The sequence below is a fragment of the Molothrus aeneus genome, chromosome 3 (genome assembly GCF_037042795.1).
Source record: "Molothrus aeneus isolate 106 chromosome 3, BPBGC_Maene_1.0, whole genome shotgun sequence".
Classification (NCBI taxonomy): domain Eukaryota; kingdom Metazoa; phylum Chordata; class Aves; order Passeriformes; family Icteridae; genus Molothrus; species Molothrus aeneus.
The window spans coordinates 66,815,352-66,839,666 of NC_089648.1; the positions used below are offsets into that span (position 1 = coordinate 66,815,352).

The following is a 24,315-nucleotide window of genomic DNA, read 5'->3' on the forward strand; positions in this document are numbered from 1 at the left end:
ACTGGTTTCTCTTCCACTTACTTGGGCTTCACTACATGCAGATTTTGTCTTACAAATTTGCCATTAACTGATTCTTATTTCTCCCCTAAATATAATAACAGCTTAGATTAGCCAAACCAAATATTTATTTTAAAACACTAAAAATAACACCTGTGACAAGTTCAGATCACTTTACTAATACAAGCCATAAATATTTTGTTGTGAGCTGAAAAGAAGCAAAAGCACCAACTCTTTAGCACTGCTCATTCACCCACACATTAAAAATGTATCATGGTTACAAGTAGCCATCAATATTTTTTTTTTCTTATTTCTTAAACGATAAGTCTGAGTTACACTCAGTCTCTTCTTTCTTTATCAGATATATGTGTGATGGAAAGAGTGAGGGAAAGGAAAAGTTCTGATTGTCTGTTGGCCTGGTTTCTACAGGCTCTGGATTTCAAATGAAGGAGAGAGGTTCGAAATTAACACACCAGACAGTTGTTGCTATTTTTTATTGTGTTTATTGATAAAATCTGGATGTCTTCATGCTATGCATTGCACACCTACAGCAATAAATTTCAGTCTTAAGTGAACCACATAAGCAAAGATTTAGAGCATAGGAAATCTTGGCAGTTTTTTGGTCTTTCCTGAAGAGGAGAAACTCAAGGCACAGTCAAGAGACTACGCAGTGTGGACATTCTTCAATCGCTGCTATGCACCTGTCAATCAAAGTGGAAGGGTTTTTAAGTGGGTCTGGCTGTACCTCAGTTAGAAATGCAACATCTGAGGAAACACTCTCACCTCTTCTCCAAGAGCAGCACCTACAGCAGAGTGACTGAGTAAACAGTTTAACAAGATGATTCATCCTATCCTAAAGCAGGTGTCTAATTAGGTGACTAAATGAGCTGTTATTCAGAGAATTTCTTTTTCTGTGTTGGCTATAGAGAGAACAGGTGCTTCAGTTAGGCACCTAACTTTTGACAGCTGATTAGGTAAGATGAAGCCCAATCTTACCCCTGTATCTAGGGAATTAACAGAGAAATTCTTAAGTACATTGTGCTGATGCATATCATGCCACACCTAAAAGCTGAGACTGTATAGAACCAGTCCAGTATAGCACTTCTTATGTCAAGTTCTAACCAAAGTTCTGCATGCCCAATAATTTGCCTGGTTTTCCCAACTGTACCAACTGGTCTAACAAAGGGTGCTGCTTCACTTACTGCTTCACACCTTCCTTCCTGTATAATGCAAATGCAATTCATAAACAAAATTCACCCTGGAAAAGCAGCTTTTCCCTGCTTGTCATTGCAGCAGTTCAGTAACTTCTTAGTAAGGATCTGTGTGTATTTAGCATTAACTATCTGCCCTCTTTGAATGCATTACAAAAGACCTGTTTTGTGAAAACCATTTTGCTGAACGAATAAGATCAGCAACTATAATTCATTTTTAAAATGTACACATCTCTATCAGTACAGCTTGTCTGATTTATTAAGGAGTCACTTTCTCCTGTGATTCTTTATCTGCTTCAGTCAATACATTTTGTCTAAGAGTGGATAAAATAGAACATGAGGATCATTTTAGTTGTGTTTGTTGGTGCCCTTCTAGAAAAAAAAAATTAATATTTTTTGGTTACAACTGTCTCAAAACCCTCTAGAATTAACTATAAGTTGCTTCCTTGTAAGAGACCATTTACAAGGGCATGTAGTGACAGGACCCAGAGGAATGGCTTCAAACTGACAGTAAATTTAGATTAGATATTAGGAGGAAATTCTTTGCTTTGAGGGTGGTGAGGCTGGAACAGGTTGCCCAGAAAACCTGTGGATGCCCCATCCCTTTAAATGTTGAAGGCCAGGTTGGATGTGACTGAGCAATCCGATCTTATGAAAGATGTTCCTGTCCATGGCAGGGGGGTTGGAACAACATGATTTTTAAGGTCCCTTCCAATCCAAACCATTCTATGATTCTGTGATTTTCAGTCAGCATAGAGTCAGCATAATCAGGAACAACTTCAACATTTGAAAAGCCTGAGTGGCTGGGCTCAGAGTTTGGAGTTCTCTGGCAATCACCACCAGGAATCTCATGTCCCACAACAGGGACACAACACTGGTTTGCTGCTGCTGCACCATTTCTATGAAAGATATTAATCCATTAACTAAAACAGAAGTGCAAAATTCAGAATTATGTTCACCTTCTAGCTCTTCCAGAGATTTACTTGTAAGCTTGAACAAGTAACTTCAAAGTAATTCTTAATTTTGCTATCCATTCCTTTCTCATATCTTTTCTGCTTGTTTATACTTGGGTTTTCATGACTGTTTTCCTTATTAAGTGGCTAGCAAGATGCCAAAAACATCATCTGATGCCTCTAAACACTAATTTATCACACAGGAAATTATAGAGTAGAGGTACTAGTAAATGAGTGAAATTAGCTCTTATTTTTAAATCTTTTCTTGAACTCTTCCTTGAGATAATTAGGAATGTCTCCGAACTATTGAATCTGAACAATTAAACAAACAAACAAACAAAAAACCAACCAAAAAAAAAACCACCAACCCACCCTAAATATTATTTAAAAGGTACTTTATTTTGAAGAATTTAGTGAAGCCATGTTTTCCTTTCTCTTGGCTACTTGACATGTTTTGAGTGAGGAATAAAACATTATTACAACAGAAGGTAAAAAGAGAAAAGGAGGGGGTTTACAGTGATGATTACATTCTTTTCCCTTAGGTTACTGTGAAACTGAATAATGGAATCAGGGATTTTTCAACTTCAGTGACATTGAAACAGAGTCTCTGCGACGGCAGGTGGCATCGAATTGCAGGTCAGTAAAAGGTGATTGTTCCGTATTTAAGGTAACAAAGCCCGTCTCTTGCTCCCCAGATATCCATCTCCATGGGCTAGAGCACTGGCAATGCAGAAGCATTTTCAGTTTCTTCTTTTTCACCTGCCAAGACCCAAGTTTGTGTGAAAGACACAGTCTTAGTCATCCTTCAGACATAGAACTGTAGGGCTTCCTGGGAAAACAACCACAGGTTCCTACAAAGATAGGGAAAACAAACAAAGATGGAAGCTCCCTGTTCAAAGAACAGAAAGCAGCCCATCTGAAATTCTGGCTACCTTTCCTAATTCATATACCAGATTATAGTCTTCCTTTCCCAATTAGAGGTTAAATAAATTGATAGAATGCAGTAGGTAAAAGTATATGCTGCCCTTAAAAGTCAAATAACAAGACAGATGTGGGGAACCTTTTTGCTCATGATAGAGAGATGTCTGCAGCTGGGATTTTGCCTCTGTGCCAGAGAGTCATCCTTCTTTCCTGGTTTTGAAAATCAAAAAGCATTTCCTGGGTGCTCTGAACTACCTCATCTTCCGGTCTAGATGTGGACTTAGAATGTCTTCCACTATCACTGCAGAAGTGATCTGAGCCTACAGCCTTTCCACAAGCATTCTGTTTCCCTTCTGAAGGAAATCCAAGCACTCAAGCAAGGGAGAAGTCTCACTGCATTCCAATACATCCCCAAATGGGAGTGATTGGGCAACAGTTTTTTTTAAGCCACAGGCCATTGTATGCTCATAACCTGGAGCCTAAACACTGCCACCAGGGATCAAGAGCCCCACTCAAAAGCACTCTTGCTCCCACTGTATCTACCATTGGTCCTGCCCTGTGCCAGAATCCACTCACAAATTGTCACTGATGGCTCACACTCAATCTAGCAAACACTAAATCAACTACTCACACCAAAGAGATAACTCCTGTCTGTCATAAAAGACTCATGTCACACTTCTTGCTGATCTCTGTTCCTTCTCCTTTAAGTTATTAGAGACGCAAATGTGGTGCAGCTGGACGTAGACTCTGAAGTCAACCATGTGGTAGGGCCGCTAAATCCAAAGGCAATGGACCACAGGGAGCCAGTGTTTATTGGAGGTGTACCAGGTAGGTTTTTGGTATCTTTGTGGTACATTGTTCTGAGATTTCAGCCCTGTTTCCAGAGAAAGCATAAAGACTAAGTTTTCATCTCAAAAAAGAACAAAATATGTGAACAACCTGGTAAAATTCAAAGGCTCAAGAGCTGATCATAAATGTTCTGCCTCAAGTTATCAAAGAAAAAGATGTGCTGCTTCATTGAAATGAAAACATTCACAGCTGCTGGAGGGCAACGTATGGATTCACTAGAGAAGTCAGTCAACAACAAACAAAATTTCTTTTTTTCTGTTTTTCCTTCCCATATGGGCTAACTCTTCTTTAAGAAGTGATTTATTTATTTATGGGATTGGAAACTCGCTGTCACTGTAACCTGAGTCCCAAGGTTTAGTTGCTGGTAGGCTTCTTTCCTCTTCTTCAAGCAATAGCATCTTTGAACACAAGATAAAACATGGAGATTCTTTTTCTTACTAGGGGTTTCTGTTAGACAGATTTCTGCTGCTGTGTATTTGTGACTCACAGACCATCTGTGTAGCATGGGCCAAAATTACTACATTTCCTTCCCTTATTCAACAGACAGAGCTACTCTGTTGGGGTTCATATACAAACTGTAATCAACACTACGTGATCCATTTTTAAGTCAACTCTCATACATTTCTCAGTGAAAACATGCAGCATTATTTCTCTGAGCCTTGCATGTCAATCATTAACAGTTCTAACTACAAAATTCATTATAATGCTTATCTTGGATTACTGGCTTGAGTGCATGGTGTTCACATCCATCCCACGCTACCAGGAGGTAAAATGAGCCTAAAGGGAATAATAAAATCTATGCACAGATGCCTGCTCACTCTTTAAATCCAAAATGGAATTTTATTAGGACAGAACTCTTCCCAGAGAGGTAATATAAAGGGGTAATTGCAAATGCTGTTCTGCTTCATAATAGAGCCTTCTATTTCTACATTAATTATAGAATACTAAAGCAATGCCATACACTGGCTCTATAATGCTATTATCAGCCTGGCACAGGAAACTCTTACACAGAACTTCACAACAACAAATAAGATACAATACTAAATAATGCCATGCAGATACAGCCAACTGAAGGCAAACTAACAAATCAGACACAGATTACAATACATGTGATGTTAAATTTTAAAAGCAGACACTGGGACTCATCTACTCTGTTACTTAAAAGAAAAGGTAGTTGTCAAAAAATGCAAAATTGTGTCTATTGATAATATAGTATCAAGAGTTTCACATAACTGTAGGTAACGAACCATACTTTAATGTCCTCTAGAACACTGGCAGTAGGCCAAACATTTTAAAAGAAGATTCAGAAGAGCTGCACTTAGTAGCAAAGTTCTGCTACCAAACTGATTATTTTGCCCATAATGAGCTCTAAACTTTTATTTATTTAATTTTTTTGATCTTCTTTTTCCAGAGTCTCTGCTAACATCAAGCCTGACTACACGCAATTCCTTCATTGGCTGCATTCGTAACTTCATGATTGATGAAAAGCCAGTGAGTTTTAGTAAAGCAGCTTTGGTTAGTGGTGCTGTAAGCATTAATACCTGTCCAGCAGCCTGATAGTGCACTGCATGAATTCTGAAAAGTTTCTTAGACCACAGAAAGAAAAATAGAACAAAAGAAACTATGTCCAGCAAGACAAGAAGAATGAAAATATCACAGCCACATCTACAGAAAGCACGAAGGGGGGGGTCACTTCTCATATTTACATGCAAACAAAAATCACTGAAGAATAAAAGCTGTTGCTTCTGCACTTCTCTTAACATACCACAAGAGTGAGCTTTACCATTTCTTATAGTATATGTGTGGCCAGTCTTTTACATGAAAATATGAGAATATAAAATAAATTAAAATTATATTAAATATGTTACTTTCAAAATAGATCCTCTACATAATCTCATTCCATATCTAGTCACCCTTTGTTCCACAGGAAAAGATCTGCTAATGCACATTAAAGAATAAAGCTAGATAATAGATTTACATCGCAAATACTGTATAAAGATCTTACTGTATATTTTTAATTTTCCATTCAAGTCATTTATATATTCCTCAAATAAAATGGGGGGAAGAGAGTATACTAATTATGTAAGCTTACAAACAATGAAAAATTAAAATGTTTATTCCACTTCTAGACTTCGTGGATATGTTCTGCTACAATATGAGGAGAGGATGTATATCTTTTAAGAGAGATGTTTTATATATAGACTCATTTACCTAAACTAGGTAATTTTAGAGTAATGCTTGCCTTAGAGACAATTTTAAATTTCAAGTTTTTTCTCTGAATTTTTAAATGCACTTACATACAAACACAGCACTAAATTCACAATCTCATTGTGATCTCATTTGCACTAGTGTTACACAAGTAAAAATGAAGCATAGAAAGCAGAATCACAGTCACAGTTTCAGGTGACTCCCTTATCATACAAAAACATCACTTCCCTGTGAGACTCCTGCAGGACTTCAGTTTACAGCAGAAATCCCCAAACAAGGAACAGGTTCCTCCAGAAGATATGCTGCTGCAGAGCAACCAAGAGTGAAACAGGAAGATGCAAACAGAAGGCAAAGGGCTGCAAATGTGAGCTGTGTTATAACCATAGAAGGTAGATGGAAGTTAATGGTAGGGTTCAACTCACAGTAGGCTTGCACACCAAATAGATACAAATCACTTGCAAAACTTAGTCCCTTCAATCATCACCTACAAGGAATCAAAGCCATTTAGCTTTCTTTTCTTTGAAGTATAAAGTAATGCAATAAAGAATAAAGTAATGAAAGTTTTATGGTTGCTGAGCAAATTATTGTTGGAACCAACTCAAAACATGGCCAGCTGCAAAGCAGGAAACTATGAAATGCAAAAATAAAGGACAACACCCTAGAGACTGAAAATTAATAAGAATTCATCTGGAAAACACATAAATGAAAACTGGAATCCAAAGATCTTGAAAGCATGGACAGATGGAAGAACCACCAGAATAAGATACATCTGTAAGCACTAATCAGCAGCTTCCCTACTACTCTCAGTAGGGTGAAAAAAGGGTTTTGACACACTGCAGCAGACTTGGCTTACTCTGGATAAAGAACTGCAACCTCTGGATACACAGGCACAGGAACTCTTCAGTAGCTGGGACCCCATCACGGACTCTCCACTTGCCTCTAGAGTCCAGTTTTGGGTGGTAAGGGAACAACACAGTGTGGCTCCAGGAGCCACTGCCTCTCCTTTCACCAGCCTCGTCAGCTCTGCTCATACTTTCAGCCCCATTCCTCTTCTGCTTGCCTTCTCCTGAACACATCCCCTTTTCCCTTCCCTGCAGCTCTCAGGTAATATGCTGCAAGGACTGATTCCCTTTCCAACTCCAAGCTTACAGATACCCCCTTCACAGGGGAGTGATATATAGACCCTTATTTTCCTCACTCCAAAGCCCACTGCTCATGCTTGAGAAGCAAGCATGAACAGTATCCCTCTGCAGTCTCTCTGGTTCAGGCATGGATCCTTAAATCCAGTTGCCTTCAAATGCCATCATTGTCTCAGGCACCAAAACCAGTGTGCTTGCTCAGCTTTTTCTGCTCCCAACTACTACCCAAAAATGGAACAGAAAATTTAGGGCTTTTGCTTCAGGAATATTTTATTATTGGTTTTGAGGGTGAATATCCTCAGACCAGTGAGCTGGGTTCCCAGTGGTTACAGAGGCCATGGGTGGTGTCAGAGCTGTACAGCTGGGAAGAGAGGTAAAAAAGGAAATCTCTCTCCTCCCAGTGCCAGTGAGTTGTTAGATTGGCTCAAAAAAGCTCATGACATCACAAGCTGAGCTAAGCTTCCTCAGGCCCTGGTCTCCAGGACCCTGTTGCTGGAGAGAAAAGAACAGCAGATTCCCTGCTTAGATATGTTGGTTACAAGGATTACTGAAATTCCGTTTGAGTTGCTTGCAGCTGCTCAGCAGAGATAGCCAGGAATAGCAAACGCTTGTGGCCCTTAAGAGCATCAGAGTTTTGTGAATGCTGGTATTAAGTGGAGCATTGTATGTTAACTGGTACACACATACTCAGAATGTTTTTCTGTCTCACACCTACTTCAGACCAAAGCATATTTTCTCATATCCACATCCAAGCTCTGTGAATAAACAATATTTCTCTTAGCCATATTTGCTGCAATGTGATTTGGTTTCATTCTGTGGATTTTGTTTAAGAATTAGTTTTCTGATCTAATCAGTCCTTTGCATACTTTATATATGGAAAACTGAAAATACACTAAAACAGTGTATGAATAAAAACCAATTAAAATTCATAAATTGCTACTATTCAATTTACTTCTCTTTACTATATCACCAGCTAATCAACACAGCACTATTTTGGAGGGTGTCTTCATCAATTTTCCCTTCTAGGCTTCAGAGGTGTGGGTTTTCCCCCTGCAGAACAGGGTTTGCAAAGAAAAACACAATAAACCAGAGGATACTTGCAGACTCAGGAGAGAGCAAAAAATAATATAAATTTCCCTGCCCCCAACATCCACATAGACCTTTAACATTGCCATTTCATATATGCCTAAGAAAGCCAGTCTGTGATGCATTATATTGCACATACCTTTGCACTCATTTTAAGGGCTGCTGGTGTTTAAGAGAGGCCAACTGTCTAAAGATAAATCTTCCCAGAATTCAGTTTGTCTCCTGTATCTATCTTAAAAATTATACCTTCAAAGTAAAAGCCTTCATCTACAAAGATTTGGGAAAAACCTTCAAGTTCTGAGCTACATTGTCAGATTGTCCATTTCCATTTTTAACGTGAATATAACTATCTAAATTCTGCAGAAAGCCTACAAGAAATGAGCACTGACTCTAAGTAGATTATATTTTTTCTCTGGCACCTTTAAGGTTTTAATAAGTGTTGTTATAGTCATTATCTAAATCAGGGCTGCAGCTACACTGTTACTGTATCTCAAAATATTCTGAAACTGGACATTTGCATGACTGTGTAATAAAGAAATCAATTTCAAGATCAAATGTTCAGGAAACTGCTCCAAAATAGAGGATTTAAATGAGATCTCAGCCCCCTCTATCTCTTACACCTCAAGATTTGTAGAGAATACCCTTCTCCTCAAGAACCCGCTGTATGGACAACAACCAGAACAGAAAAATGAAAGATGAAGTGTTACAAGCCTGACAGTAATTTCCCAAAATACAACAATTCTAAATTAAAAAAGACTCGAACAAACAAAAAATAGACCAAAAAAAATCAAAATTACAAACCAACAAACCTTCATATGTGAACTAAGTCACAATGTAAGTCAAAGGATAACATTAGTTCAAATTCCAGTGTATTCTCCCTACAGCAGCATGTGGCTTAAATAGTCAAATGACTTATTAAAAAGATGCTGAAAGCATAGCACACATATTTAACTTGTGATGCACTTTTGGCTCTTGTTACAGTGTGGGATTTAAGGGTTATTCACAGATTCACTGTGGTCCATGGAGATTCATTTCCACTAAAAAACATAGTAAGTTATTTATACAATTATCCAATTTGTGTCCCAAAGCTGTAGAACACCATTCCTGTATAACACATCAGCAAAACGTTACTGAGAAATTAAGGGTGAGAAACACCTATTACTATAAGTCTGTTGTCAATTCACAATTCTTGGTGTTTCCAAGCTCAAAGAGAATAATCACTTTATATCTGCCTTCACAGACCACTTAAAGAACACTAGAAGCCAAAGCTCAGAGTGTCTTGTTGCAACATCACGATCAATAGAGTGAATCTGACTAAGCTGAATCTTCATGGGACATAGGCACAAAAACTACAACTAATTTAAAAAAAAGTTGAAAGTGGAGCTAATTACACAAGAAGAAAGAAAATCAGATACAGTAATATCAAGAGATTCTGTAGAATTTAAATTAAGCATTAGAATGCTTACAAGCAATGTTGTACTGCTTTTAACTTTAATTAAGGCTGAGAAGACATGTGAAGAGAAGACTTTAAGGACATGACAGTAGCCAAGAAGTATAGAAGCGGTTTGACATCTAATAACATGAACAGAGCACAGCCTACGAGTTTGGACCACTTCAAAAAAACACAGGGAACAAAATTAAATTTTAGTTACATCTAATCTGTCCAGAGAGAAAGGACTACCTACTTTCCTGTTTAATATTCATGTAGTTTTATACTGGTGATTAGTTTATAGAAAAGACATGTTTGAAGCAGTAGTACTGTATTCATGCTAAGCATGCCTATAACACTAAAGCCATTGGTCCTTTTCATACATTTCATACGTGACACTTGCGTAAGCTTGGGCCACCCAGTACTTTTTCTTAAGAACAACATGATTTCAATTAAGTTTCACAAATTTACTCTGTGTATCTATTTCTTGTATGTAATGCATGCTGTACAATATTTTATTTGCTGCAATATATACATAATCTTCCCAGGAAAGTTGTTTTGTTTTTTTTTTTAAATAGTCATTTACTAGAAATTTATTTTCCCATAGACCTACAATTAATCTCTACCAAGTCATGTCTAGGATTTAAAAAAAAATTATTTAACAATTTTTTTGTACACCAGAATTATAAATAATCTATTTGGAAAAAGAGCATTTTGTTGGAAGGTTTCAGCCATAAAACTTAATGGACTGGGTTGCATGGAATTGCTTTTGTCCTCCCACAGGAAGCAGAAATGCCATCTGTGTCACAAGACAGCTTTCTGCAGGCTTTGCATGTCCCACGTTCGTTACTGGTTTAGTCCTGGACTTGGCAGTGCTGGATTAACAGTTTATGGTCTTAAAGGTCTTTTCCAACCTAAAGGATTTTATTATTTTGCAGCCGAGCTGTGTTGCGGACCAGGCTTGCCATGCTGAGACAACAGCATCTCTACACTCCTTGTTTTTTCACTGCAGACAATTATATGCACAATATGAAACTGAGCTTAATGTGCAAGCCTGGTGGGAGGGTACATTACAGCATTTCCAAATGGCCGCTTTTTCATTTAATTTTTAGTTTGTATTTTCACACCGTTTCACACATTTCACACTCTCTCCCTGAATTATGTATTTGGGCAAAATAAAGCGCTTTATTATTGCAACATTTTATCCATAAAGGATAATGAACTGTACTGTATGGAAATACTTTTGTTCTCTTGTACAGAGACTTTATGTTGGGTTTCTGTCAGGCGTCCTGCATCTGGGCCTCAGCCGAGACCCCGCAGCCTCTCTCGGGTCCACCTCAGACCCTCCGAGTGTCTGCAAACCTCACCGCACCCCCGTGCTGTTTGCCCGCCCCCCCGCTCCCTAATGGCACGTTCCATTCGCGGCCGGCAGCCGGCGAGCGTCCGCGGCTGAAGCGCCGGTTGGGACGTTCCACCGCAGGAACTCGGGGGGCGCGGCTTCCGGGCGCCGATTTCGAAAGAGGCCTGCGCCGGCGGCTCTGCCATGACCCAGTCGGTGGTGGTGCAGGGTAAGGGGGTCGTGGCGCCCGGACCTCCCGCCGCCCCCTCCCCGTGCCTGAGCTGTGTCTCTCCCCTTTGCAGTGGGACAGTGCGGGAACCAGGTGGGATGCCGTTTCTGGGACCTGGCGCTGCGGGAACACGCCGCCGTCAACAAGGTAAGGGCGCCGCTGCCCCGCCGGCCCGGGCGAGCCGCCCTCGCTGCCGTCCGCGTTCGTCGCTGTGTCTGCAGAGCGCTGTGTTTGTTTGCTTAAACCAAGGGCGCTTCACTGTGGGTACAACCACCCCCAGCTTCTTGTGCCGTTTCACTAATCATGAAAACAAAACGTAAGGTTAACTCTCAAGAGACCCTGTTAAATCAGAGGGTGGGCAGTCACCAGCCGTGTGAAGTTTAACGGGCATTAGCGCATCTTGCATCTGGGATGGGACAACGCTGGATGTATGGGTAGACTGGAGAATGAGAGGCTGGGAAGCAGTGCCGTGGAAAGGGACCTGAGGGTCCTGGTCGATGGCAAGTGGAACATGAGTCAGCAGTGCCCTGGAGGGCCAGTGGTGTCCTGGGGGGCGTCAGGCTCAGCATGGCCAGCTGGGCAAAGGGGGGGATTGTCCCACTCTGCTCTGCACTGGGGCGGCCTCACCCCGAGTGCTGGGGGCAGTTCTGGGTGCCACAATGTAAAAAAAAAACACATTAAGCTGTTGGAGGACGTCCAAAGAAGGGCCACAAGGATAGTGAAGAGTCGAGGGGAAGCCATATGAGGAGCAGCTGAGGTCACTTGGTCTGTTCAGCCTGGGGGAGACTGAGGGTCTCATGGCAGTCTGCAGCATTCTCCTGAGGGGAAGAGGAGGGACAGACACTGATCTCTGTCATGACCAGTGACAGGACCCAAAGGAATGGCCTGAAGTTGTGTCAGGGAACAATTAAGTTACGTATTAGAAAAAGGTTCTTCACCCAGGGGGTGGTTGGCCACTGGAGCAGATTCCCCAGCGCCAAGATTGTCAGAGCCCAAGAAGCATTTGGACAACACTGTCAAGCACATGGTTTGACTCTTGGGGTGTCTTTTGAAGGGCTAAGAGTTGGACTCTTATGTTCCTTCTAGGTCCCTTCCAACTCAGAATATTCTGTGATCACTAATTCTGGCCAGCTTTCTCCAGCATTTGCACCCTGAAAGCTCAGTGTGTCTGCCTACAGCCAGGCATTAGCAGGTCTGAGGCTGTTAACAACGCAGTACTTTGCCAATGGCAGTAAAGCAAAAGAGGACACCCCCAAAGCCCACCATTGTTTTCCGTGTTAGCTTATGCCATGGCTTGTTGTGCAGTTTTACTGACCAAAATAGCAACATGAAGGGGGCATAGGATTGTGCTGAGTACCCTGAACAAAATCACACTTTTCTTGCTGTGACTATAAAGCACTTAAGGTATTTAAACTTGTCAGATCTCTTTAGTTTTATGTTGGGGTAAGTAATTGCCATTGAACCCCTTGGCAGGGAGTTCAGGAATCAGTATGATTGGGCTGTCCTCTTTGCAGAACTCCATGGGCACTGGTATCACAGGCTTGGAACTCATGATGAACTGAGAGTTGTATCAGTGATGAACTGAGTCAGCTGAAGAACAGCTCTTCAATTTAATCATTGCATTGGGATCTTCAGTAAACTACTACAGTTGCTTAATCTTGTGCTGAAAATTAATTTCTTAGTTACATTCTCTCAGTTTTTAATAACAAGCTGATGTTTCAATCAAATGTTCTTTTTGGAGATGACTAGAACTAGCTGGGTTCTACAGAGATGTTCACTCAGTTTCAAGTTGTGAAGTTTGACAGGTATCCTTCAGAGGTCCCTGCCAACTTAAATTATTCCATGAAAAAACACTGAGAATTTTTGACATTACACATAATTTTTTGTTGTTTCCTTTCAGAAAGGAATTTATGATGAAGCCTTAAGCAGTTTCTTTAGGAACATAGATACAAGGTAAGTTTTTATCAACCAGTTCATGAGATTACTCATGATCAGAAGGTAGATCAGAAAAATAAATATTGTTTTGGGGTTGGTTTTATTTCCTCTTTGAATTCTGTTAGTCCCTGAAGAGAAATTCTCTAGGAGGATTTACTGGTGCTATAGTGTAGTCCTGCAGGTGTCATGTAGGCTGGAGGAATCACATGGATATTGGAGGTTACTGTGAGCTGCTCACCTAATGAGTAGTGTCTAGAGACCATCTCTGAGTGACAAGTTGGAAAATTCTTGAGTAATCCAGTGCAGCCCTGTACTCTTTTCCCCTTGTCCCTGATGGGACTCGGTAGGCTCAGAACATCAAGTGCTGAATTTTAGCTGATGTTTTGTGAATATAATGGTGGTTAAATGTAGGATGGTCTTAAGACATACCTTAAATTTAGGCTTGGCCAGCTCCCAGATTAGGTAAGTAATGGAAGAGGAAATAAGATCAGTCTTCCAGTATCCCTGCCTTTTTTTCCCAAAACCTTGTGCTGAATATAGTTTGGCCAGACTCATAGTTTGGCCAGTATCTCATCATTTGAGTGGGAAAAAATGTAACATAATGTATAGTCCCCTATATTGGCTCAGTACAACCAGTCCTGGGAAAGAAGGAGGATTTAGCTGTGTCAGCCCAGCAGGATTTCTGAACTGGTAAATCATAATAAGCAGAATAAGTCAAGCACAGAACTGTGCTGGTGCAGTTACAGAGCTTTCACACCTGGAGCCCAAGCACAGTGTTGTACTGCTCCCACTGAAGAGCTCATGTGGAGTTTTTTTCCATTGTTTGATGTGGATACATGTATCACATGCTGATAAAAGATAATCCTTTCCAGTTTTGGCAGTGCTTGTAGAATTGCTACAAAGCGGAGGCTCTATCTGAGAGTGAACTTTTATGCTTATCTTTCAGCTTCTTGAAGTAATGTTTAGGATAATTCTGCTTGAGTTCATGTCCTGTAATTGCTTTACTTTCAGGAATTATAAGGTATTAGCAGCATATTCAAGGTGTTTCTGTTTGCCTGCGTTGTCATAGTCTTCCAAACACAATATATAAGAGATAAAATTTTATTGTAGTATATATTTTATGCTGCAAATATGATCCTTGATTTTTCTGTTACTATTTTTTTTTCAGAAGTGGTGATAATGGTCCTGATATTTACAAAGGAAAAATCTGCTCTTTAAAAGCACGAGTAAGGCAATCTATAAAGGTCACTGTTTTTACATTGAATATTTATGCCCAACTGTGTGGGAATTCTCATGAAGTTCTTAAAATTGCATGCAGGTTTAAGTATTGCTTTCAAAGTAAAATTTCTAATACTTTTATTAATGCAGTAATGCACTTTGCTGCCAGTCTTGTTGAGTAACTCATATTGGAATTTTAATAAAATGATTGCAGATATTATTACCTAAGAGTTGGATTTCTTTGAGCCACTTTAAATGATTAAGAAGCAAGGAAACTTGAAACATAAAAATGTTTTAATTTTTTAATTCCTAAGTAGTGGGACAAAACATTATTAAATTTTAACAAAATTTCATCTGAAATGCAGTCCTATCAAACAACTAGCAAATCAGCTAGGGTGAATCTAGTTGGTCTCCTAGTCAACAACTAGGGTGGGAGAAGGTTTCTCTGGAGCAGAGTAAAAACAGAATTCCTTTTGTATTGTCAATAATTTCATATTTCTTCGTGTGATTATTTCAAGGGTGGTTTGCTTACTGACTGAGTTTAAATTCTTTCCATTCTTGAAGGCACTGTTGATTGACATGGAGGAGGGTGTGGTAAATGAAATTCTACAGGGACCATTGAGGGATGTGTTTGATAGCAAGCAGCTTATCACAGATGTTTCTGGTTCAGGAAACAACTGGTGAGAACCTCTTTAGAACACATTTCTTAGCAGCTAATTAGATGGCATTTGAAAGGGGAAATGAAAACCATAGCTTTCGTTCTGCACCTGGAGAGCTGCAGCATTTTACCAGTAAACTTGGAGTCACTGTTGCCTGGAGGAGGGCTTTGAAAAGGCTTTTACAGAAGAATAATTCTGCTGATATATCATTTTATCTCTTTTTTCTTCTTTTTTTGATTTTCTTTACAAAAGAGCATGCTTTTTATTTTTATTTCTTTGGCATTCAGCTGCTTTCATTGCTTAGTTGAAGCCATAATCTAGTTTGAGACTGTGCAGTTACTGTGGAAATGAGATATATGAACAAATGCACTTCTGATTTCTAATCAGACTCTGGCTTTGTGCATATAGACTACATTACCAAAAGAAAAATTCAGAAAAAGATTGGTTAACATAATGAATTCCAAATTTTCAGAGACTTTAAGGTGCTCTAATAATATTCAGTGCACTACAGACTGGAAAGCAAATCACCAGCAAATGTACCAAAAGAGAGTGCAATATGGAGAGTAAAGCAGTCTTTACCATCTAGCAGACAAGTGTGTTGAAAATGAGCTGTTTGGGGTTTTTTGTTACTAGTAGCAACTGACTTGCATAGTACTCAAAAGATTATCTGTACATTTATTACATGGGGATATCTATTGTTAAGGACTATGTAGCTTTCATTACCACAACTGGATTATCCAGCGTGGGAGTTTTTCCTTTCCAGTACAGAATAATAAGTGTATACTCCAAAGTTGTGAACTTAGATCTCTTTGCATCCTCCAATTTAGAACCATGTCCTGACTCCCATATGCTCGTATGTAGTCAATACTTAGAAACTCTCACAGATGAGGTGTTGCTCCCAGCTTTGGATCCTGAACTCTAAAATGTCACACAGAAGGATTTAAAATTAAAAATTTAGTTTGATTTTTTGGGGGGACGTTTTAAAGTACTTTTCATATCCTCAGGGCTGTAGGTCATAAGATATATGGCTGTCAGTACCGGGAAAACATAGTGGAAAAGCTGAGAAAAACTGCTGAACATTGTGACTGTCTACAGTGTTTCTTTATAATTCATTCCATGGGAGGTGGTAAGTAATCTTTTTATGGGGAGTATGACTGCAATAGCCACAGATGAAAAAAAAAAACAAACACGGATCTTGAAAAGAAAATCAGTATAATAATCTACATCATTCAGAATGCAGATTAAAAAAATTAGCATAGTACAATTAAGTGGACCTGTAATTATTTATCACTAGTTATATTAGAGCACTGAGGAGCTCTGATGTGCTACTCAGAACACAAATGCAGCTAAATTCTAAAGATGAGGCAGTGAGTAGGTCAAGACAGGTACCAAAGACAAACACTGAGATATTACTGATCAGAAGAAGGGTCAGTGACTTCTGAACACCGACAGCATTGTCATAATCGTTTTAATTGTGGGGAAAGAGTTTTCCAAAAGGCTTTGATGGAGACTTCTAATGTTGCTTAACTTTGGAAAAACTTTGTTTTTCTATTTTCCTTCTTCATAATTCTCTTGAATCTGATCTAGTTAGTTAATAAGCCAAAAGGAAGAATCCTTTGTGGTGTAAGTTTTGTCATTATTGCACTGCCATTAAGCCTTCCTACCCCAGAAATCTGAGAGTAGCATGTATTATAACTGGTTATGATGTGTAAAAAGACACAGAAAATAGCTCTAAATATGAAGCAAGGATTTTGTCAAAGGCCTTTTTTGTGGCTTAATTTCAGATACCCTGGAGGTACTGTTTCTGTTATTCTGAAAACTGCTGTCTTGTTCATAGATTAAACTGTCTGCCACTGAGAATGTAGCTGAATATTCAGAAAAAGACCACAGTTCAGTTCTCTGTTTTGAACTCAGGGCTGTGTGCTTAGTGTTAGTGAGGAAAAAAGCCTGTCTGCTGGGGGGAAGGGGCAGTTCTGTTTTTACTGAAGAATGAGAAAATTTCATAAAGAAACCTTAAAATGAAAATAGTATTGTCTGGGGCAGTTCAATGCTTTTAAGCAAATGTTGTGTTTCATAATTCAAATTAAAGAATTCAAAACAAGAACTAGAAATACTAGGTCAGAAAAATGTTTGTTACATCGTAGGACTTTTTGGTTTGCAGAATTTTTTGAGACTTATTCTTTATTCTGACTGACATACTGTGGGAAATAATTTTATTACATAATTAATTTCCTGTCTGGGACAAACCTTCCTGCCTTAATAACATTTGAGTACCCTCTACTGTCTGCCAAATGCTTCAGAAAATATTCATTAATATATATAATTGAAAAGTTGTATGTCTCCTACATGAGTCGTAGAGCCTAAGATAATGTGGGGAACCTGTCTTCTCTCATTCTGTCTTCATTCATAATTAGGGACAGGATCTGGTCTTGGAACTTTTGTACTAAACTTGCTTGAGGAGGAATTCCCAGAAGTATATAGATTTGTTACTTCAGTTTATCCCTCTGGTGAAGATGATGTTATTACTTCTCCATATAACAGTGTTCTGGCTATGAAGGAGCTTAATGAACATGCAGACTGTGTGCTACCAATAGAGAATGAAGTAAGAAATAATATACTATTTATGTAATTTTTTTTATTAGAATGTGGAAATGTCTCTTCCTTTTCAGTACTGATTTGCATACAAAATATCCAACAGCATAATTTCAGTTTTTAAAGTAATAATTTAACTTCTAAGTCACTTGCAAGCTTTTGAAATGAACATGGGTATCACTAAAAAGTCACTCTGCTCCTTCAAACTAAGGTAGAGTAAATTTTATCATGTCTATTTCAAGATAAACGTGAAAAGCTTCTATTTACTGAGATAATGTCTTCAATTCTTTTAACAATCAATTTGTGCATGGTGTTAGTAGGGTGCTTCAAGGACCTCTGATCTCTCCAGATTCCAACAAGCTTAACTGTGCTGATTAGTGATATGGGCATCATAGATATACCTGACCTTGCAAAGTGCTAGACTCATTTGAATCTAGCTTCAGTGGCTGTCTTGCTGTTTGTTTATGACAAAAGCAAGAGAAAATGAAATTTAGTTAGAAACTACCTTTTTTGCTTCACAGGTGTTCTCTTCTAAAACTGCTTTTTAAATTTTCATAAGCATTTTGAATAGTTGAATAAAATTCAAACTTCTGAGTCAAGCTGTGTATGTATTTGTGATATGTAAGACACAGACTTAGAAACACTCCAATCAACTGCAATTGCTCAAAAGTTGGACTTAGATGTATCAAGGTATAATCTTTAACCTAACATTACAATGTCTGAGCTTTCAAGATTATTAGAAATGAAATGTGTGGTACTGAATTTCAAAGTTCTGTACTCAATACTACTTCTGTGCTTTTTTTTTTCCTCTCTTTCAAAGTCTCTGTTTGAGATAGTTAATAAAATTCATCAGATGATCAATTCTGGGAAGTTAGGATCAACTGTGAAGCAAAACAGCTTGGTAACATCAAGTGCAGGCAGTGCAAAAACAGTACCTGAGAAGCCATTTGATGCAATGAATAACATCATCGCCAACTTGCTGCTGAACCTGACAAGGTAAAGTTACATGTTATTCCTCTGTAACAAAGTAGGATTGCTGGAGGTGGTGGGTGCTGTAAATATGCAGGCCTGCATCAACTTGAGTAGTATTAATTACATTAATTACTCATATTACAATATGAGTCTTCTCTTTATAAGAACTGGTTACTAAATGCTAAAGTACTTGGAAGTATTCAGATTGTAGTGGTGCTGCTTCAGCCATGATAATCTTGAACCTGAGGTAAGTTTGTAGGCAGAAGGAAATTGTCTTTTACAAGTGCCTAATGGAACCCATGGAGGTTTGGCTTTCTAGGCATTATTTTGTAAATATTGTCAGATCATTTGTGCTCATAAATTGTCTATTGCTGCCAGAAATATACTTTATACTTCTGGTTGGCCTGTTTTTCTTTTAAACAGCTTGTCAGGAATGCTAAGTCACATGTGTTTTACTATAGCCTGTTTAGTAAAAGTGGTAATAATTAACTGGTATTAACCAGCTGGTACTAATTAACCAGTATTAAGTGGTATTAAAGATTATTAATTATAATAAATCAATGCTAAAGACTCCAATTGGGAAACAAGGAATCGCTCTTGGTAACTTACTCTTCTTTAATGAGAAGTATAAGTAAGACATAACACTGTTACTGACAGATGTGAAAGTTTTGTGATTATACTCGAACACTTGCTTAAATGCCATGTTGTTTTACAGTTTTATTGTACAGAACAGCTGGAAAATACATTTCACTTGTTTATAGAAGTGATGTACTTAGTTTGTATCAGTTTCATAGCAATTTGTTAATTTTTCAGCTCTGCTAGATTTGAAGGTTCCCTAAACATGGATCTTAATGAAATCAGCATGAACTTGGTTCCATTTCCTCGACTTCATTATTTGGTTTCAAGCTTGACTCCTCTGTATACACTGGCAGATGTTAATGTTCCTTCTAGAAGGTAAGAAAAAATATTATTGGAGTTTCACATTTAAAGCTTAATTTCTGATTTTTCCATAGTTTTCATTTAAAAATTCTATTCTGTAGTCAAACTAAGGGTGGAAGTTCTGAAACTTGTATATCTGCCACATTTTCAAATTCATCCTGCTGATTTATGGAACATCTGCTGTCCCTTTTCTATGTAATGGTTGAGCCAGTAAACTTGACATGCTTTTAATCTCTGCTGGAAGTGTTTCTGTTGGGAAAATGTATTACTTAGAACCCACACCACAAGTTTTTTTGAATAACAGCTTGTACTTGACTGACAAAATACTCTAAAGACAAACAAGGGATTAACTAGGCTCTTTGAGGAAACACTTCAGTATTTATCTTACTTCAGTCTGGAGATGCAGTGAGGGCAGTGAGCCTAGTTAACATCTTGTTTTAATGTGTCAAATTTTGTGAGATATTTATCCCATTGACATAGCAGAAAGATTACCAGTTAAAATAGATTTTACTGGGTTTGTTGGATTATGTTCAGTCAGCAAGAGTGAGATAGAGACAAATAGTGGTAGAGACAGCTAAGGGTAAGTGATGGAAGTATGCAAAGTGGAGAAGAGGGCAGGACCACACTTATTTTCCAAGTTGTGACAGTCAGATCTGTTGAGAACATACCTTGAGGATATGGTGTAGGGCTGGGGGAAGGTAGCTGACTATGAGGAGGTGGTCAAAGATGTTTCAGAATGAAGTGGGAACAGTAATATTTTTATCGCCTTATTTTTTTGCAATAGGCAGGTTGTGGCAGAGATGATATAAGAAAAAATAAATAGAGGTTATAAATGTACAGTATGTGGAACCAGTGGAAAGAATGGCTTAGATGTTGTGAGTCCACAGAACACCATCTTTGGTATCCCACAGTACAGTGAAACTTGGTTAAGGAAGTTAAGAGAGAAAGAATATGATCTGCAGTGTCATCTTTTAAAGTAGTCATGTGTCATAAAATTAGAATAAGTAGACTAGGCAAGTAGATATAGCCTGTCTTTTCCCAAATCATTAATCAAAATCAATACAGTTCTATGACTCATTGATCCTTTTAAATAATGGAGTGTAACAGGAAGATAATCAATTCTGTAAGGTCAGCACTTTCCAGATCCTTTCCAGTGAGATTGTCCACTCAAATTGCCACATAACCAGAACCCCAAGTAGTTAAATCCTTTTACATAATTTTAAGACTTTGTAACCATTGGCCTCAAATTGCCTTTATAAAGGCAACTTCTCTGATTCAACAGTGGGTTGTAACTTGTGGTTGAGGAAAAAATGGATCTAGTGTGTTTTTAAAAACTCTATTACCAACCTATGTACATATAAAGGTTTGAATCTTTCCTATCATTTATGGTCCTAGGTTAAATGTACCTTTATCCAGGATTTTATGAACTTTTAAACCCTGAAGGGGGGCATTCTGAAGAGCCTTTGTATCCTACTTTAGTAAGAGTAGATAACTGTTTTCTTTTCACCCAGGTTGGATCAGATGTTCTCAGATGCCTTTAGCAGAGATCATCAACTAATTCAAGCAGATCCAAAGCACAGCCTCTACCTGGCCTGTGCACTTCTTGTTCGCGGAAATGTGCAGGTTTCAGACCTTCGCAGAAATATTGAAAGGTTTGTAATACCACACAGAGTAGTCATGGGATTTGTACAGATATTGGCAGTTGTCCAGAGCATTCCAGCTTTTCATTTGAACAGTTTCAATACCAAATCAGTTTACTCCAACTTCCTTTTCTTAATTTTAGAAGGGAAGAAAACATAATTAACTTATGTAATGAGTGAAAAAAAGTTATTCCTGGATTTTCAAATAAAGGGAGGTGCTACTCCTGTCTTCCTCAAAATTGCAAAAAAAAGCAAAGTCCACCCTTTCAGGGGTCTCCCAACAGCAAAGAATGTTGGAATAATGAGTTCTGTAGTAGAAGTTTGTTTTTGCTGAACAGAAGGCCCTTCTCTTTCCATGGTTACTTTCACATAGCTAGGAAATAATCTTTATTTTAACAACTCTGTGTTGTGTTAGCACCCATTTTCTTTAACAGTATTGAGCTACATAGATGTAACAGGAAAGGCAGGCAAAATGGAATTTATAGGCAGACAGGGGTGCATGGGAAAAATTTCTGGGAATCTAAAGTATTTTACTTATTTCAAAACTACAGGTAGACTGATTACCCTCAAAAAGTATTAATCTGCCCCTTTATTAAATCTCACAGTGCTTCCAGTCCCTTTTATAGAAACAGGTACTTGTAACTTCACTTTTCAAATCCTGCTGCATTAAATTAACAAAACACAATTGATGTTTGCAATTTAAATTTAACATAGAGACATAGTGGTTTAGTCTGAAGTGTAAAATACCTTATTCACAGTGATAGTTATAACTGTCTTCCTTAATCCTGAGTGCTTAAATGTTAATCTTTCAGACTGTTAGTTGAAACTGTTGGTTGTTAGCCTTTGTGTTCTTTATATTCCTTAGTTAATTAAATTTTTGTATCACAGGTTGAAGCCTTCTCTGCACTTTGTCTCCTGGAATCAAGAGGGCTGGAAAACTGGTTTGTGTTCAGTACCTCCTGTGGGTCATTCCCATTCCCTTCTGGCTTTAGCAAACAACACCTGTGTAAAACCGACTTTCATTGAACTCAAAGACAGATTTTTGAAGCTCTACAAGAAAAAGGTGCAACTCTTATCATTATAACATCCATAGTCACTAATCACTAGTATCTTGCATTATTGAAACCCAGATCTTAGTGTTGTGAAGAGACTGTTGATAATTAACAGCCCAAGGGTTTCATTTGTGTGACCAGGTGACTCAAAGCCCCATCTAACCTGGCCAAGAACACTTGCAGGGATGGAGCATCCACAGGTTCTTTGGGCAACCTGTTCCAGTGCACAGTAAAGAGTTTCTTCCAAATATCTAATCTAAACCTTTTAGTCCACCAAGCTTTCTCTCACTTCTCTTCCTCAGCAGGACCGGAGAAAAGTACAGTGAAAAACTTGTGGGTCAAGATCAAGACGGGGAGAACAACCACCAGTTATTGTCATGGGCTAAACAGACTTGGCATTTGGAAAATTAGTTTAATTTATTGCCAATAATAGTAGAGTAGGATGGCAAGAAATAAAATAAAACTGAAAACACCTTCACCCCCACTCCACTGCCTTCTTCCCAGCCTCAGAATTCTGTTCCTTTTTTGCTGATCTTAGTGTCTGCAGGACTGTTTCTCTCACATTTTCTTGAGTCTTCTGTCACAGCTGTTGTGCAGCATTTTTACCCCCCAGTTGTCACAGAGGCATTACCAGCATCACTAGTGGTCTCAGCTGTGGCCAGTGGCAGGTCCATAGTGGAGCTGGCTAGGATGGTTCTTTTCAGCGTGGGGGCAGCTCCTGTTATCTTTTCACAAAAACCACCCCTGCAGCCCTGCACTCCCCTGCTGCCAAACCCCTGCCATGTAAACCCAATCCACAGCTGGTCTGGTGTACCCAAGAACACAATATGAAAAGATGGATTTTAAGTCAGTAATATCAACTGTGATTCACTAGGGGATTGTTACCAGACTTGCCAAGTGTTTAAACAAGGGATGTCATGATATAAATCTCTAAGTGCCATTTCAACACTGCTTGCACTCCCCCCCTTCAGTACAGGCTAACTGGTATTTACTGAGCCAAAGCAATCAAATACCAAGAAAAGGATAACACTGTTTTTTGGTTTTTTTTTATCCTCTTAGGCTCACCTTCACCATTATCTGCAAATAGATGGGATGGAGCAAAGCTGTTTTTCAGAAGCTATATCCTCTTTGTCTGACCTAATAGAAGAGTACAATGAATTGGATGCTACAAAAGGTGGGCCTAGAATAGATCCTTCAAGACTGAAGATAGCTGTTTAAAGAAGGAAGAACTGATTTTAAAAATGAAAAAGCACTTTCCCTAAACATCCAGCCACTTCAGTTAACCAGAATGACTTTCAGCATGCCTGGCTAATGTAATTCCAAAGTGGGACCAGCAGAACAGCTTCCTTTCCTCAAGAGTGATCATTAAGTGGGGAGCCATGCCTGTGAGAAAGATTTGAAGGCCCCTAATTGTGGCTGGTATCAGTAAGGACAGTAATCCTAACTGTGGAGTAAATTGACACACAATATGCTGTGAAGAATGGGAGGAGAGGTTGTATGTAGCAGCCAAAAATGTAATTATTTTCTTAGACTTTCAACTTCCAGTAAACTAAAGGTTGGTCTTGCTTCAAGGAAGGATCACCGTTGCTAGATTTAGTTTTTAACAAGCAACTACAAAGAGAAGAAAAGCCCATGTAGTCTTTTCAAAGATGAAAGCAAGTCTCTAATGAAACTGCTTTCTTACACTTTGCAGTAGACATTTCAGAATGCTCTAAGCTATGTTCCTCATTTTGGTATTTCTGCTCCTGTGTTGTAGTTAACTATATTAGAGGATTCTCAGTTAATACCAAAATCAGCAATAACAGAAAATTTTAAAAAATAAATTTTGTTTCAAGTATTATGCTTGGAATATTAATTAATATTTTAATGATTCATATTAATGAATGCTGAGTTGCACTTGATAATGAGATAATACAGAATACCTCTGAGTAAAACATGCACTTATGA

General features: G+C 38.6%; 2 protein-coding genes across 2 annotated transcripts in view; both read left to right on the forward strand.

The window, feature by feature from the left end:
• Positions 1 to 8,060, forward strand: part of LAMA4 (laminin subunit alpha 4) — a 99,272-nt gene extending 91,212 nt beyond the window's left edge. The window contains exons 36-38 of the mRNA XM_066547099.1: positions 2,704 to 2,797; positions 3,791 to 3,910; positions 5,343 to 8,060. Of these exons, the coding sequence (XP_066403196.1) occupies positions 2,704 to 2,797; positions 3,791 to 3,910; positions 5,343 to 5,488 (360 nt within the window). The 3' untranslated portion in view covers positions 5,489 to 8,060. The remainder of the gene's footprint in view (positions 1 to 2,703; positions 2,798 to 3,790; positions 3,911 to 5,342) is intronic.
• A 3,234-nt stretch (positions 8,061 to 11,294) lies between these two features.
• TUBE1 (tubulin epsilon 1) lies at positions 11,295 to 23,991 on the forward strand. Its single transcript, XM_066545805.1, has 12 exons — positions 11,295 to 11,361; positions 11,435 to 11,508; positions 13,262 to 13,314; positions 14,465 to 14,522; positions 15,079 to 15,194; positions 16,178 to 16,299; positions 17,588 to 17,775; positions 18,586 to 18,761; positions 19,551 to 19,691; positions 21,188 to 21,328; positions 22,205 to 22,379; positions 23,428 to 23,991. Exons 1-12 carry the CDS (start codon positions 11,337 to 11,339, stop codon positions 23,584 to 23,586), a joined length of 1,428 nt encoding a protein of 475 aa, XP_066401902.1. The 5' UTR covers positions 11,295 to 11,336; the 3' UTR covers positions 23,587 to 23,991.
• The last annotated feature ends 324 nt before the right edge of the window (positions 23,992 to 24,315 follow it).